This window comes from Brachyhypopomus gauderio, chromosome 2 (assembly GCF_052324685.1).
Source record: "Brachyhypopomus gauderio isolate BG-103 chromosome 2, BGAUD_0.2, whole genome shotgun sequence".
Taxonomy (NCBI): domain Eukaryota; kingdom Metazoa; phylum Chordata; class Actinopteri; order Gymnotiformes; family Hypopomidae; genus Brachyhypopomus; species Brachyhypopomus gauderio.
The window spans coordinates 35,319,711-35,336,382 of NC_135212.1; the positions used below are offsets into that span (position 1 = coordinate 35,319,711).

The 16,672-nt window shown below is 40.9% G+C and overlaps 2 protein-coding genes across 2 annotated transcripts; both read right to left on the reverse strand.

Moving 5' to 3' along the window:
• Positions 1 to 547: 547 nt before the first annotated feature.
• Positions 548 to 4,035, reverse strand: LOC143508881 (extracellular calcium-sensing receptor-like). Its single transcript, XM_076997481.1, has 6 exons — positions 3,821 to 4,035; positions 3,388 to 3,679; positions 2,406 to 3,197; positions 1,989 to 2,213; positions 1,714 to 1,837; positions 548 to 1,455 (listed from the first exon to the last, which is right to left on the reverse strand). Exons 1-6 carry the CDS (start codon positions 4,033 to 4,035, stop codon positions 548 to 550), a joined length of 2,556 nt encoding a protein of 851 aa, XP_076853596.1.
• Positions 4,036 to 12,112: 8,077 nt separating this feature from the next.
• Positions 12,113 to 15,419, reverse strand: LOC143501306 (extracellular calcium-sensing receptor-like). Its single transcript, XM_076994976.1, has 6 exons — positions 15,205 to 15,419; positions 14,773 to 15,064; positions 13,806 to 14,597; positions 13,386 to 13,613; positions 13,129 to 13,252; positions 12,113 to 13,020 (listed from the first exon to the last, which is right to left on the reverse strand). Exons 1-6 carry the CDS (start codon positions 15,417 to 15,419, stop codon positions 12,113 to 12,115), a joined length of 2,559 nt encoding a protein of 852 aa, XP_076851091.1.
• Between the last annotated feature and the right edge of the window lie 1,253 nt (positions 15,420 to 16,672).

Sequence of the window (16,672 nt, forward strand, 5' to 3'; positions counted from 1 at the left end):
TCATTCTAGACAACATATTAAATAACTATTATTTTGTAAGAATAATGTCATGGTAGCAGGGGAAGGGAAGGTGAGAGTGGTGCAAAGCATTTATTGCATGAAACAAACACAGACACAATTACCATGATACATTACTAACGAATGCAAAGACCAACAACGAAATACAGTGACATCAACAGACATGCCCACAGCAGACCATACCAAATGGGTGCCGTACCATTACAATTAATTTGTTGCATGCTAATTGCTTCTTACACTTTTAAATTACCTTATTACAGGTATGATACCAAATATTGGATTTCTAAAACTTTATTAAACTGTGATCAGTGGTACTTCAGTACTTGATTGTGGCACCTTACCTAATGTTTATTTTAATATGCATGCGTTTGATTACATATCAAAGAAAGGTTATAGCATAGCACATCAAAAATTAAGATCAAAATGACAAATATCATAAAATGTTTTTGAAGCCAATTTCTTCAAAATATGAACCATTTATATTTCACCAGTCAAAGCCATAATAAAATGTATTGTGTGGCTTGTTACCTTAATTAACTGGCAATTTACCCATAATTAGCTTTTTATTGTTCTTCTCTGGTTTTAGTATGATTATGTAGCACTTTGGAAAAAATATACAGAATAACAAACCAAAGCTTGATGCCAGAATAGCAAATATCTCCACAGCTACTGTGTATTTTCCAGGAGAGCTGACATAAGCTGGAATAAAGGTGATCCAAACTGCACAGAATATGAGCATGCTGAATGTAATGAATTTGGCTTCGTTAAAATGATCTGGCAGCTTCCGTGCTAGAAAAGCCAAAATAAAACACAGAAAAGCCAGGAGTCCAATATAACCCAAAACAGCCCAGAAACCTATGGGTGAGCCCAGATGACATTCTAGAATAATCTTTTCCTTGTTGCGCTTTAGATTTTTAAATGGAAAAGGAGGGGAAATTATTAGCCAAAGCATACATATAATAACTTGTATGAGAGTAAAGGCAAGAACACTGAGTCTCTGCTGTGGAGGCCCAAAACATTTCATGACATTACTGCCTGGAAGTGTAGCCCTGAAGGCCGTTAACACCACTATTGTTTTCCCCAGAACACAGGAGATGCAGAGTACAAAGGTGATCCCAAACGCTGTGTGGCGCAGCATACAGGACCACTCAGAGGGCCGACCAATGAAAGTAAGTGAACAGAGGAAACACAGAGTTAGAGAGAAGAGCAGCAGGAAGCTCAGCTCTGAGTTGTTGGCTTTGACTATTGGGGTATTTTTATATCTAAAGAATATGACTCCTATTACCATTGATATACATGCACCCATAATTGAAAAAGTTGTTAGTAAATGTCCCAGTGTTTCCTCATAGGACAGATATTCAGTTTCTTTCTTTACACATTCATCCCTCTGTGGGTTTGACCAGTAGTCTTGATAGCATTGTTCACATTTAATAGAATCTGCCATGAAGTTATAGAAAGAAATAACACCAAAAAATTTGTTAGATATGCAGAGAAATTGTTTAGCAAAGTAAGTGAATATGTGATAGTTTTAAAAAGCTCTATCTTCATCTGTCCTTTAAAGCAAATAAAAGGAAGGATTGTGCATTTGAGGAATTTGAGGCTTAATTATGCCAAGGGCTTTGGATTTTATAGCAACTATGGTAGTACTGGAAAATTTTGTTATGCATGGTTACCCTTTTTTGTGTGTTTATGTACCTGTTGTATTACTGATCTCTCCTTCTGCACATGGTATACAGTCAAAGCAGCAGACAGGCCTTCCCTTCTGTACAGCCTTCCTGGTGCCTGGAGGGCAGCTATCACTGCACACAGATATTGGCACCTATGATCAAGGCAAATATTTAAAAGCTTAAACCCAGTCTAAAAATGTAACTCAAATGTTTTATTTCCTGCTCATTTAAAATACACATTGTTAAAAGCTCACAAGGTCATGAGTAATGCATTTACTGAGAATGTTACTTCCATGTACTCACCTGATTTGTATTTTGTGCCCACACAACAGAAGTCATATTTACTGATAATTGAAGGTGAGCAGGAAAAGTGGAGTCATAATGTCCAACCGTGACAAATTCATGCCCTTCTTTACTTGTTTGCCAGTTCACTATCTCATATCTTGCAGCAGAGTTACCATTTTTATCAAAATAAACCTCTTGCTGCTCTTTAGTTTTAAAATGTACCCTTTTGAGGTGTTCTAGAAACTGATGAAATAAAGCAATATTCATGTTTTTAAAAGTCAAGGAAATTAAAGCGTGCACTTCAGTAGGCATTTAGGCTCATTATTTATATTTATAATTTTAGTTATTAGTTATTTGAATTTGTAAACTCTTATTATAGTAAGGAAGTGAAAAACATTTTGGTCTTCAATGTTAAAATAGTGCTTAATAACTCACTGTTAGAGGATCTGGCTGCTTTTTTATAGAACATGTTTGTTTGCAGCCAAGAAGATCGTGCAGGGTGTGAGCAATACCATAAACTCCTTTATACACATTATTGAAAACTGGCATCAGGTTCATGTCAGTGAAGGTGTTTTCAACCTCAGACAGTCTCTCTTCTCCAGTGCACACTGGTGAATCATCTGAATAATTCTGTTTTGTATATCTACAATTAAACAAAGCTTCCCAGAATTTAGAAAAAATGGTCTTGCCCAGAGTTTTCATTGGATTTATGTCTAGAATGAAGTCTTTCAGACCTGTCACCTTTGTTTTAGGGATAGCCAGTCCTATGGCTCCTTGCAGTATCTTGTGCTTATCCATCATGGCCAGTTCTGTATCAAATATCCAGGCCTCTGTTCCCACCCACTGGAATCCAGTTATATTGTGCTCAAGAAATACACTTAGCAGAATTTCTAAGTCTAAGTTGTCAAGAAATCCCACTATCACTCGTGAAGTTGAGCCTTTGATCTGCTCAATGATTCTCATAACTTTCCCTTGTGAGTATGATCTAAAAAATGGAAGGGAATATTCTAAGCATATGTCCAACTGTTCTGCAGCTTCAGTAAATGCAGCCATTCCACTGTTTCCATAGTCATCATCTCTTCTTATTGCTCCCACCCAGGTCCAGCCAAAGTGCCTGACCATTTCTGCCAGTGCTCTGCTCTGGTGGTAATCACTGGGAATAGTGCGCAGAAATGAGGGATATTTCCTTTTGTCACTGAGACACTCACAGGTGGCATAGTGACTGATCTAAAAGCAAAATCACATTTATCTCACAGATAATATGGTTTAGTTTTTTAACAATCTTAACATGACATCTACTTATAGGTCAATTCAAAAAAAAAAACTTCAGCTGCATGTTTCTTTCTTTGTTGTATTAGTCTTACTAGAACTGTGAATACTTACTATATCATTTATAAATGGCATGGCGATTACTTACTAATGGAATACTGAAAGGTCCGATACTCATTGCCACAGCCATGGACACTGATGAGTACGTCTCTCCTATTATGGCTTGTACCTGGGCTGGTTTTGTGCAGGGCTCCTCCAAGGCTGAGTTTTCGTTTCCATTCATAAGTGCCATGGCCATTCTGACCCCCAATGCTGTGGAGCCACAGGTGTCATAGATCTTGTAGCCCAGAGAGACACCAGGAAGTAAAGAGGAACTGTTGTTGATCTCCTCTATTGCAAAAATCAATGACTGTGAATACTGGAAGGCTCTGAAATCAAGGCTAGTTAGGAAAATTAAAATAGAGAAATATGAATCATTATTTGACCTTGAATTTTAAAAATGTAATATTTGCTGTAAAATTGGACAACTGAACAGTATGTAATGCAAAATAATGTCTGAAACACTTTCTTATGCCTCTTACCTCATGCACTTCAGTGGCGGTGGTTTGACCAAATAGGATGAGTCGGTGATCTCCCAACTGCTATGAAAGGGGAAAATCCCTCCTACTATAATATCTCCATCTTTTGATAGATGTGGGTATGCAGACTCTCCATGCAGGGTACAAGCAGTTCCGTTACCTCTGGAGAAATTGATGATGGCCATTACTACATGCAGGAGAACAAATGCAGACTCCATCCACCTATTTAGAGTAAAGATAAAGTGACAGGTCTAATGTTTCAGCTGGTTGAACAGGAAGTTGTTGTAGTATTTATATAGATGGAAAGGCAAATCCTCTATGGTAAAATTTCAGTGGCGGGCTGCAATCAGAGGAGGTTTTACTTCAATGATTGCAGTACTTACGCGGCACTTTTGTCTTAAATGTCAGAATGTCTGTCTGTCTGTCTCTCTTTATCTATCTGTCTATTTTGTCTGTGTGTGACGCGCGGGCAGGGCGAAGGACGAGACACAGAATCCTTCCTTCTTGACTGACGTCACTTATTTTCAACAATGATTGCGCAATAGTGCACGGATAACAAACACACTTGGACAACGTTAACACACACCCAAAAGGGAGGGGCCGGGGTCCTCAACGTGACAGACGCCCCCTCCAAGGGCACTACCCGTCCCGGGGTGCCAACAGGACCGAGTGCCCCGAACCCATGACGATGGGCGGATCCAACGTGCTCAGTCCTGCGTCTGGGAGATGACCGCCCTTGGTGAGGCGTCCGCCACGGACCGCCTAGAACACCCTCCCTGGGAACACAGGGGAAAAGACGTTAGACAACGGCACGGTCACAAACACACAAACAGGCACGCTCACACACAGACACAAACGGGAAGAGGGGGTTTGGTACACATACGGGCAGACTTACAATTACAGGCACACACACACACGACATAGGCGCCAAGCTACGCGCCAGGAGTAGGGCGATAAGGGGTGAGATATCGGGAGCTGCAGGTCCTGCAGCGAACGGTCCTCCTCCAGCCTTTGCTGCAAATCCTCAGCCCGGTGCAGGGCGGCTGGCGGACAGGCCGGGTGCAGGGCGGCTGGCGGACACGCTGGGTGCAGCGCAACTGGCGGACGCGCCGAGTGCAGCGCGACTGGCGGACGCGCCGGGTGCAGCGCGACTGGCGGACGCGCCGGGTGCAGCGCGACTGGCGGACGCGCCGGGTGCAGCGCGACTGGCGGACTCTCCCCCCAGCTGGCTGTATGGCAAGCCCACATCGCTCCACGACCGTCCTCTGGAGTTGACCGAGGGCGCGTCTACCTCCATCTCCTCCGCCTTGCTGCCCTGGCTCCAACTCATGGGCTGCTCCGGGCTGCCACCCTGGGAGCAGTCCATCCTCTCTCCTCTGGAGCAATCGGAGGACGCACTCCACCTCCTCTTCACAGTCCCAACAGAACACTCAGAGGGGGGCGGACTGCCCTCCTCCTCTGAGTAAAGTTCATTGTCCGTGCACTCGGAAATGCCCGAGCGCACAAACAGAGGACGGTTTTCCTCCTCAAGCCCTTCCTCCTCCTCACCGTAGTCCGAGGGGTATGTGGAGCACTCCAACGGAGGGTAGTCTTCATCTTCGTCCTCCTCCCCCTCTTCTACGAGGGACCTACGGGCGGACGGAGGTAGTCCTCTTCCTCGGACTCCTCCTCCTCTGCCCCGTAGTCAATTGTGGACGCGTCGTCCAGCGACGGAGGGTAGGCCTCCTCCCCTTCCCCACCGTAGTTAACGGTGGAGGCATCACATAGCGACAGAGGGTATGCCTCCTCCTCTTCGTCCTGCTCCTCCTCCTCCTCGGAGTCCCCCTCCCCAAACTCGTTCTCCGGGGTGGACTCGATAGCACCGTAGACGCAGGAGTCCACCCTCAGAGGCGAGAGGGCGCGTGCTGGAGAGGGGCGTCGCTGGTGCTCACGCCAAATCCGCACCGCCCCCTCACGGAGCTCTTCTGCCAACTCGGGATCCTGCGTCCCCCCTGCCGCGGCCAGCTGGAACGCGCAGACGGGATCCTGCTCCAGCTGTTCCTGTGTGGGCAAAACCTCCGGGCGCGGGGAGGAGCCCTCCTCTCGACCGGGGGGGTCTTCCTCCAGCTCGAGGATGCCCACCCGCAGGGGCGATAGCTCCCGAGAAGGAGAGGGGTGCCTCTCTACCCACACCCGTGCAGCTGTCCGGCGGTATTCTTCTGCCAGCTTGGGTATGGAGGTCTCCCGAGCCACGCACAGCAGGTACGAACACTCGGGGTCCAGCATTAGCTGCGCCAGAGTCGGCGGGGCTTTGCGGTGCGGAGGAGAGGGAGAAGAGCGGTGATGCCGCTTGCATCCCCTTCTTCGGCTTTGACTTATAGCCTGGCATTTTTCTCGTGTCTCTGACGGCTCGTCTTTCTGTGATGCGCGGGCAGGGCGAAGGACGAGACACAGAATCCTTCCTTCTTGACTGACGTCACTTTTATTTTCAACAATGAGGATAACAAACACACTCAGACAGCAACGTGTAGACTTTAGACAACGACGAGCACAGGACACTGCGCGAATGCACATTAAATAGACAAACCACATTAGCCCCAAGTGATTACGAGACGATTCACAGGTGAGACAGATTATCACACGACATAACCATAACCACGGAGATCCACTGACACAGACAAAGCACGTGGACAACATTAACACACGCCCAAAAGGGAGGGGCCGGGGTCCTCAACGTGACAGTCTGCCTGTCTATTTATTTTACATTTACATTTACAGCATTTGGCAGACGCCCTTATCCAGAGCGACTTACATTTTATCTCATTTTTATTCAAGTGAGCAATTGAGGGTTAAGGGCCTTGCTCAGGGGCACCTCAGTCATGGCCTCTGGTCTGGGAATCGAACCCATGATCCTCCGGTCACAAGACCAGTTCCCTAACCACCAGGCCATCATTCTGCCCTCATTCTGTCCCCTATTCTGACTCATGACTCTCTATTCATGACTCCCCCTATTCTGTCTCTTATTTGTAAAAACGACATCAGTAATGACAATATGCAAAAATTTATAAATGTTTTGTACCATATACTGGAAATTAGGGGTGGGTATCACCACTGATTTCCCATTTCGATTCGATTTCGATTCACTCCCAGATATTCCCAGATATTCCACAGCTGGTCAAGACCAAACATTCTCAGCCCTCACATTAAAACTGTGATAAGGTAAGGTATTTTTATACTACCATTACCATGTATTATGCCCATTCTAGTTAGCTATATGTTATGTCATGGTAGTCTGTGGCCCGTGACCTGATATAAAAATATTTATCTGGCCCCCAATGGAAAAAAGGTTCCCCACCCCTGCTTTAAATGATGCCAATAATAATAAAAGTAATTCCATTTATTATAACAGGGGTAACAAAAATAAAGACGCAACTCTGCCCTAGACAGTAGGTTTGACAAAGACAATGGACACTTAATGACAATTGACAATACTAAAGGTGAAACATTGAGGAAAAGAAAACATGCAAATAAAGGGTACACAAAATTATCTACCGCACTTCACAGCATATAACCCATACTGTACTGATGAATATCTCCACCACAGGAGATGAAATCGGAAGTGTGGCGTGTGAGCGTGTGAAGACAGTCAAATGCGTGAGACTTGAGAGCCCTGCATATACATCTACCGTTTTTCTCACTCTCATCTCTCGTCTTTGTTTCATCCAAACGGCTGCTTTTTTCCTTCCCGCCCACCAACCAATCAGGAATACCGGAGCTGAACAGATGGCTAAACTGCTCAATAAAAACAGAAAAAAGGCCCAAACTTCAGGCTTGCTGCAAACGTACCTCTATATTGCATCAGTTGTAATAATGAAAAAGAACTTTTTAAACAAAGAATACTATGATTTTTACTATTAATTTTTACTAATTATACTATTAATGTGCATGAACTACAGTGAACCTGTTACCTTTTTAATCACATGTTTCTACATGTAAATAATGCACTTTTTAACACTGTAACCTGAAATTATACTTTGGGTTACAGTCATATTCTATTAAATGACACATGAATCGCCCAATCACACGAGGGGTGTGGCAGGTGTAAATCTTAGTGACATACAAACATGGCCGGAGTGGGCCACTTTTTCAGCCCGGGAGTTTCATGCGCAAATCCGGCCCAAAATTATATTTCCATCCCAATCGGCCCAAACTAGAGATTGACATGAGCCGGCCCATCAGGAATCCTCCCGAATCTCCCGATTAGCCACTCCGGCTCTGCATACAAACATACAAATCAAATGTAGGCATGATTTTAAATCACTATTCATTGTTCATAACTCCTACTAAGGACAATATTTAAAGGGCAGACTACAGATTCTGGAAATGTTTTGAGACACATTGCTATGATGTCTTAGTGTAGAGATATTAATAAAACATTGATGCTAATGTGTCACGGTAGGTCAGCCTGGATGCTGCCAGAGGGCGCGCACACACAATCCCTCTGTCACACGCACGCCCACAACCACACGGAGCACACCCTCTCAGTCTCGGTCACTCCCAACTTCCTGATCACCGGAGTACTGACACCTGTCACTAATCAGCTGGGGTGTATTTATTCCCACAGGTCGCGCCATCCAGTGCTGCGCATTCACCTTGCTACCCCCGCCTCGTAGCGAATATACTTACTAGACTGTATATTCACCTTTGTTGCTCCGTTGTCATTTTAACTGCCTTTGATTGCTCTTTTTTGTTACTGTTTCTACTGCCGTGGTGCCTGAGTATTTAAGTTTCGTTATGGACAATAAAACCGGTCAACCTCAGTCTCTGTCTCCTGCTGCTTCTGTCCCGACGTCACATAATGAGTAACGGGCATATTTCAAAATGAACACCCACATATTATATATTGCTTTTAATAATAATTAGGGGTGGGACGCGATAAAAAAAAAATCTAATTAATTAGAAGCCTTGTAATTAATTAATCGAAATTAATCGCATTTTAATCGCATTTCAGTATTTAACATGAGAAATATTAATTTAAGTTTGAATGATGAATGAATCAATGAACTTAATCATAAACTTTAACATCTTGTTTATTTTTCCACCAGTCTACTACACAGACCAATATATGATTGCAGAAAACAGAGCAAACAGTTTTCAGAACACTGGAAATTCTGACCAAAAATGTTGTTTAATTTTGGGAGTTTTGCTCAGGATATTGGAAGAATAAGAAGAACTGAAGTAAATCAGAAGATGTTTTTAAATACCATTTTAGATGGTAGACTGTCTTTAATTTCCCAGGCCTCTGCCACAGGCATCTCCATAGTGCCTAGAAGTGGTCTTCTGCATGCTCAAAGCAAATGACTGGATCTTCCATTCATCATCTATAATATGAGCTGTCACACCAAGATAATTCTTGTTGCTAACAGAGGTCCAGTGATCCCCAATCAGAGCCACATTTGTGGCGCTCTTCACAATAACCTGTTTTACTTCCCTTTCCTCATCACACAGCTGCTAGATTTTCTTCGACATTGTCTTTCTGGATGGCATTTCGTAACTTGCATCAGCTGACGCAATTTACAGCACTTCTTGTAAAGCCTGGATTATACTTTTGCGAGTGACCGTAGTGCAAGACTCCGCCCACCTCGCGTGTCTTACTTAAACCTTCGACCACAGAGAGCGGTCTACAGTCCACAGTAATCTATCTCGCCAGTGAATTGGTCAATTTGTCTAACATGGACTTTGACATTTTGTTTCTTAATTTGAACCCCGACATGTGGTCGAGTGTTGACTGGCGACACTGTTTGCTCATACTAGGAATACATTTAGCAGCTAAGTTATCATTACTGACCTGCGCGTTAGCCCCAACATGTTTTAGGTTGAGGTGGTAACGAAGGGTGTAAGTGCTCCTGTGATAAGCGAACTCCTTCCTACATAAAGTGCAAATAACACTATATTTGTTTGTACTTCCATCTGGAAGTTTCTTATATTTAAATTTCCCATCCACCAGCGTAGCCTCTTCAGTCATCTCCATTATGCTCATCTTATTGTGCATCCATATAATCTGTATGTCTGGAACTCGTGCACTGAGAAACATTCCACGGTGCAAAAGTGTCTCATGCGTTAAATGCGTTAAAATGCGTACATTTTTTTAGTTCGTTATTTTCCCTGTAATTAATTAATCGAAATTAACGCATTAAAGTCCCACCACTAATAATAACATATTGCTGTTGTTATTGTTTTTGCTATAAATATTACTTTATCAATAGGTATTAGACCCCCCTGTCACTCAAGCACATGCCCACAATCTGAATAGTCAATAAGTGGAGCTTTGGTGCAACCAAACACATTATTTTGTATAATTCAAACTCTAAATGTCAGGGCTGGCTCGGCTGCCACTCCTCCTAACAACTCTAGAGGTACTCAAGTCAGTCCTAGACTCTCCAGGCGCAATCAGCAGTGATCCGTTTCAGCTGTCTCTATGGCTTCTTAAGGAAGCTTAGTGAAACGGATCACTGCTAAATCTTTAGGCTCGCCTTCACGTCCTCAGCCCTTTCTCTGTGTTCTCTGTTTGCATGCCGTATGTTTAGGTGTCTCGCCACCTTATGCTTTCTCTCGCTTTTCTAATTCTATTTTCTAGTTCTATTTGAGTAACTATCTCCTACGCTGCTTACTAGCCCACCTCAAGTTTTCCCCCTGCTTTATCTCTTCCTATCCGTTCTTCGTTTATTTTGGGAAGGGTTTTTGTTTCGTCGCGGCATTTTGCCTGCTGCCAGTTACTTCCCCTGGCGTCCTAAGTTTAGGTTTCTCCGCGTCTTTTCTGTTGCATTTTTCTGTTGCATTGTGTTTGCGGTCGAGTTTATTTTTTCTGCGCGTTGAGTTTATTAAATTTGTAAATTTATCAAATTGTATAATTCCAATTAATTAATTGAACATGTGAAAAAGAAATTCAAGCATTTCATTGAATAATTAATACACCAGTTCTTTCTGTAAAAATGTTGATATGCTTATTGACACTCAATACTTCTTGTATGCACATCAATGTGAATTAAGTTTCGATTTTTAAAGACATTTTTGGTCCTTTTTTGCGACTTTAATCTGCATATAATGTTATAGTAGGTATGCTGACAAACCAACGTTCGATGCGAAAAATTCTGGCTCAGTAATGTGTTCCAAACTACGTAGTACTTTTGTAAGGGTGTCATATAACATAACTCCTCACCGCCCAGCAGGTGTATGTTTTATCCTGAATAATACTGTGACTTCGTCAAGCACAACCCAGCCAATCATCAGGCACTATTTATAGTCAACTCTGAGGCGATTTCAGGTCGGGAGACCAGCGATAAGATACTTTGTTGTTTTCAAGCGGTCTGTTTTCTTCATCAACGCCCCGGACACCATCGAAATATATGTGGACCTAAAAATACAGCTTTTATCTCAATACTGACCAAATTTAATCGAAATCCGTGCAGGTGAAAGTATTTTACTAGACCGCGGAAAATAGGTAGTCATGATTGACATTTGTGTATCGAACGTCACGGTAGCTAGCAACTTTAGGCTAAAAGCGGCGTCTCGGTTTAACTCATTCCCACAGTGTTTTCTTGAAATCGGTACTGATACCAGTGTTGTGCAGTTTAATCTAATTGTTTTCTGATATAACTTGTTGTTAAATGGTAATATAGTTAACATCACTTCGAATTAGATTATGATTATGATTATTATTAATTATGATTAATTAGAATTAGATTATGTGAATGTATAATGCACTTTTCTTAAAGCTGAACACTGCAAACCAACAGTTAGTATTTTTTTTATTAAATAAAATATCAAACATCAACAAAAATTAATGGGAAAAGATGTGTACAATGTGTTGGAAGTAACAGTTTTAAGTAACATTTTAAAACCATTTAAAGTAGGAGCAATTTTATTAGCAATAGGCTGAACTTTGCATAATCAAAAAGCTCTACAAGAACAAGCTCTCTTATCCATGGATTTTAAAGGAGGCTCCTGTAGAATGAGGGGACAAACAGAGTGTAAAGAGTGCAGAGCAGCTCATACAGTGTGAAAGCTGTAACCATAACCACAGGTCACTGATTTGTTCACCATTGAAATCTAATTGGTATACAACTATTCCAGCCAACTAGCTTCTACTGAATTTTTAAAGATACCCTGAAAACCAAGCCTAGTATCTTCAGATTTGCTTGAAAATTAAACATTTGTTCTAATACATCATCTATCCAAGTCCAAGCTTACACAGACTATAACCTATATAGGTAGCTTTTATATGTTACAGTAATGGTGAATGTGAAGACTCTTAGCTCACTTGTTTGACATTTGACCCATAAATTGTTTTTTATTGTTTTTCTCTGGTTTCAGTATAATTATGTAACACTTTGGAAGAAATATACAGAATAACAAACCAAAGCTTGAGGCCAGAATAGCAAATATCTCCACAGCTACAGTGAATTTTCCAGGAGAACTGACATAAGCTGGAATAAATGTGATCCAAACTGCACAGAATATGAGCATGCTGAATGTGATGAATTTGGCTTCGTTAAAATTATCAGGCAGCTTGCGTGCTAGAAAAGCTAAAATATAACATAGACTAGCTAGCAGCCCAATATAACCCAGTACAGCCCAGAAACCTATGGATGAGCCTAAATGACATTCAAGAATGATCTTTTCCTTGTAGACCTTTAGATTTTTGAAAGGAAAAGGAGGGGATGTTGTTAACCAAAACGCACAAATAATGACCTGTATGAAAGTGAAGGCAAGAACAGTGAGTCTCTGCTGTGGAGGCCCAAACCATTTCATGACATTACTGCCTGGAAGTGTAGCCCTGAAGGCCATTAACACCACTATTGTTTTCCCCAGAACACAGGAAATGCAGAGGACGAAGGTGATCCCAAATGCTGTGTGGCGCAGCATACATGACCACTCAGAGGGCCGACCAATGAAAGTAAGTGAACAGAGGAAACACAGAGTCAGAGAGAAGAGCAGCAGGAAACTCAGCTCCGAGTTGTGGGCTTTGACTATAGGAGTATTTTTATATTTGAAGAATATAGATAAGATTACCAGTGTTATAAATGCGCCAATAACAGAAAAAACTGTTAGTAAAATGCCTGTAGTTTCCGCATAAGACAGATATTCAATTTCCTTCTGTATGCATTCATCTCTTTCTGGATTTGACCAAAAGTCTTGATAGCATTGCTCACATTTAATAGAATCTGGAGTAAGAAAGAAAGCAAACAAGAAAATTGGTTAGATACACATGGAGAATAATCAGCTTGGCACACATTTGTGACACCACCACAAATTTCTCAGTATTTTTGTACCTGTTACATTACTGAATTCTCCTTCAGCACATGTAATACAGTCAAAGCAACAGACAGGTTTTCCTTTCTGCACAGCCTTCCTGGTTCCTGGAGGGCAATTTTCACTGCACACAGATATTGGCACCTGTAATCAAGGGAAATTTTAGATGACAGTTCAAGATATAAACGATGCATAGATATGTTTTCTTCAAATTCACATTGTATGCATCATCTCCATATGAGCAGTCCTTCACTCAAGACCAGGGTGCTAATCTGACCTTATTAGTGTTTTGTGCCCACACAATAGAAGACACGTTTATGGTTAATCTCCTCTGAACAGGGAAAGTGTAGTCATAAAGTCCAACAGCAACAAATTCATGGTGCTCTTCTGTACTTCTTTGACGGTTTATGACCTCATATCTCGCAACAGGGTCACCATTTTTATCAAAACAAACTTCTTCATCTTCTTTAGTTTTGAAATTTACAATTTTAAGTTTTTCAAGAAACTGAAAAAATAGATCAAAGTTTATATGTTAATAAATTATATTATTTGAAAAAGCATAGTAAAGAACACTGCCTTGCCAATTAAAGTTTAATTGGGACATGGATTTGGCTGGATTATTGAATCAGTGCTCAATGTATGTTTCACAGATCAGTATTAAGTACAGGAACAGTGCTACAACAGACAATTAACTTACTATGAGAGGATCAGACTGCTTATTTGTTGGACATGTGTCTTTACAGCCCAGAAGGTCATGTAGGGTGTGGGCAATTGCATACACTCCTTTATACACATTATTGAAATATGGCATGAGGGACATGTCAGTAAAGATGCTGTTCATTTCAAACAATTTCTCTTGTCCTGTGCATATAGCTGAATGCTCTGCATCATTCTGCACTCTATATTTACAGTTAAATATTGCCTCCCAGTATTTAGTAAAAATTGTGCTTCCTGATGTTTTCACTTGATTTAAATCTAGAATGAATTCCTTCAAACCATTCACATTTGTTTTAGGGATAGCCAGCCCTATGGATCCTTGCAGTATGTTGTGATTGTCCACTTTGGCCAGTCCTGGATCAGCAATCCAGGCTTCAGTTCCTACCCACTGGTATCCAACGACATTGTGCTTAAAAAATACATCCAGCAATATCTCTAAGTCTCCGGCATCAACAAATCCTACTATGACTCGAGATGTGGAGCTCTTAATCTGCTCTATGATTCCCAGAATTTTCCCTTGTGAATAGGTATTAATAAATGGGAGAGAATATTCTAAGCATATGCCCAACTGTTCTGCAGCTTCAGTAAATGCAGCCATTCCACTGTTTCCATAGTCATCATCTCTTCTTATTGCCCCCACCCAGGTCCAGCCAAAGTGCCTGACCATTTCTGCCAGTGCTCTGCTCAGGTGATAATCGCTGGGAATAGTACGCAGAAATGAGGGGTATTTCTTTTTGTCACTGAGACACTCACAGGTGGCGCCGTGACTGATCTAGAACACATTCATACAGGTTTTTAGGCATATTGTTTAGAGCAGTTTATATTAATCATAGTAATGACATATGATATTACAATTGGTGTTAAAATTGTATCAGATACATGTTTCTTTTTCTATAAAATGTTTTAATAGACAAAAAATCTTTTTTTTAAGTGGTTTAAATTCTTACTAAGGGAATACTGAAAGGTCCAATACTCATTGCCACAGCCATGGACACTGATGAAAATGTCTCTCCTATTATGGCTTGTACCTGGGCTGGTTTTGTGCAGGGTTCATCTGAGACTAATTTATCATTTCCATTAACAATTGCCATAGCCACCTGAACCCCAATTGCTTTGGAACCACAGGTGTCATAGATCTTGTAACCCAGTGAGACACCAGGCAGTAAAGATGAACTGTTGTTGATCTCCTCTATTGCGAACATCAATGCCTGGGAGTATTGTAATGTTCTGACATCAAGACTACATAATTAAAGAAAATACAATGAAATTATTTTAGGATTAAGACTTGCAGCTCCTTCAATGCTGTGTCATTCTTGACATTTTAGTATATCAAATGTTCACACAGAGTCTGATTTTCTCACTTTCCTCTACTTGCTTACCTTGTACACTTCAGTGGAGGTGGTTTTACCACATATGATGAGTCTGTGATCTCCCAGCTGCTATGAAAGGCAAACATTCCTCCAACCATGATATCACCATCCTTTGATAATTGCGGGTATGTAGAGTCTCCTTGCAGGGTACAGCCAGTTCCATTAGCACTGGAGAAATTGATAATGGCCATAATTACGTGCAAGAGAGCAAATACAGGCTCCATCCATCTACAGACTGAATATAATGGTTAAGAACGTCTGGCAGGTCTGATATTTCAGAATGGCAAACAGGAAGGATATGAAGTATTTATACAGTTGGAAATGCAAATAATCTATGCAATATTTGTAGTGGTAGGCCAAAGGCAAAGGAGGTGTGACTTTGAAATGTAAGCAGAGTATCCTTGTTTACTTGTGTATTAACATCTGCATGTGAAATATGTACCTGTGGCTTGAAAATGGGTCTCTGAACAAGCTTTTTATATTAACACTGCAGCGTTAAATGTTACAATAAGTATACATAATTGGCTTTTCACATCATAAAATTGTGTTTTGAAATGGTCTGATTTATCGAAGTGTTCCCATCTTCATTTGTTTGTTGGTTGGCAATATATCTGTTAAATACAATATTTATTCAATCTAAATATAATACCTTTAATTGCATGATAATCACACCCTAGTTAATCTTCCATACATTCATCACATATTGTTAAATTTACAGTGTGAGTATGGGTTTAATTAGAAACATTTCTTTATTTGTGCTATACACAGTTTGTTATATCCTTGTGCTGCTGTGAAAGTTTTTTTTCTGGCCACAGGAGTGCAGGCTTGTTATTAGGTGACAGACCACACTGAACACAGTAATGACACTGGAACATGTAAAAGCTCCAGTACTCTGATAGACTCATGGAAGAGCGGCAAGGTGTACTGTAACCCTTACAACAGCAATGAAACTGCTCAGTTAACAATTATCGGTAACACTTTACAATATGGTTCCTTAATTAATGTTTAACTACTTATTAACTAAGCAATATATAATGGAGAATTATCATCATAGTTTTACCCTAATTACTCTTCACTTTAATAAAGTACTGTGTTAGGTCACATGTAAGTAATTAATAAGTAGTCTTCATCTATTTTCGTAACTACTTACTTTTGGTTCCTTAATTAATGTTTATGTACTTATTAGCTAAGTAACAAGTAATCGAGAATTATCATCATAGTTTTCATTAATTACTCTTCACTTCAATGTTAGTTCACATATAAGTAATTAATAAGTAGTCTTCATCTATTTTTGTAACTACTTTCTTTCGGTTCCTTAATTAATGTTTATGTACTTATTAGCTAAGCAACAAGTAATAGAGAATTATCATCATCGTTTTCATTAATTACTCTTCACTTCACTGTTAGTTCACATATAAGTAATTAATAAGTTGTCTTCATCTATTTTTGTAACTACTCACTTAATCAGTCCTTTTTT

Excerpts from the sequence above, each read along its gene's own strand:
- LOC143508881 (XM_076997481.1), bottom strand. The coding sequence starts at position 4,035 with ATGGAGTCTGCATTTGTTCTCCTGCATGTAGTAATGGCCATCATCAAT. Across the intron at positions 3,680-3,820 it reads CCGCCACTGAAGTGCATGAG|CCTTGATTTCAGAGCCTTCC; the intron begins GTAAGAGGCATA and ends TTTCCTAACTAG. Across the intron at positions 3,198-3,387 it reads GACCTTTCAGTATTCCATTA|ATCAGTCACTATGCCACCTG; the intron begins GTAAGTAATCGC and ends TTTTGCTTTTAG.
- LOC143501306 (XM_076994976.1), bottom strand. The coding sequence starts at position 15,419 with ATGGAGCCTGTATTTGCTCTCTTGCACGTAATTATGGCCATTATCAAT. Across the intron at positions 14,598-14,772 it reads GACCTTTCAGTATTCCCTTA|ATCAGTCACGGCGCCACCTG; the intron begins GTAAGAATTTAA and ends AATGTGTTCTAG. Across the intron at positions 13,614-13,805 it reads AGCAGTCTGATCCTCTCATA|TTTCTTGAAAAACTTAAAAT; the intron begins GTAAGTTAATTG and ends CTATTTTTTCAG.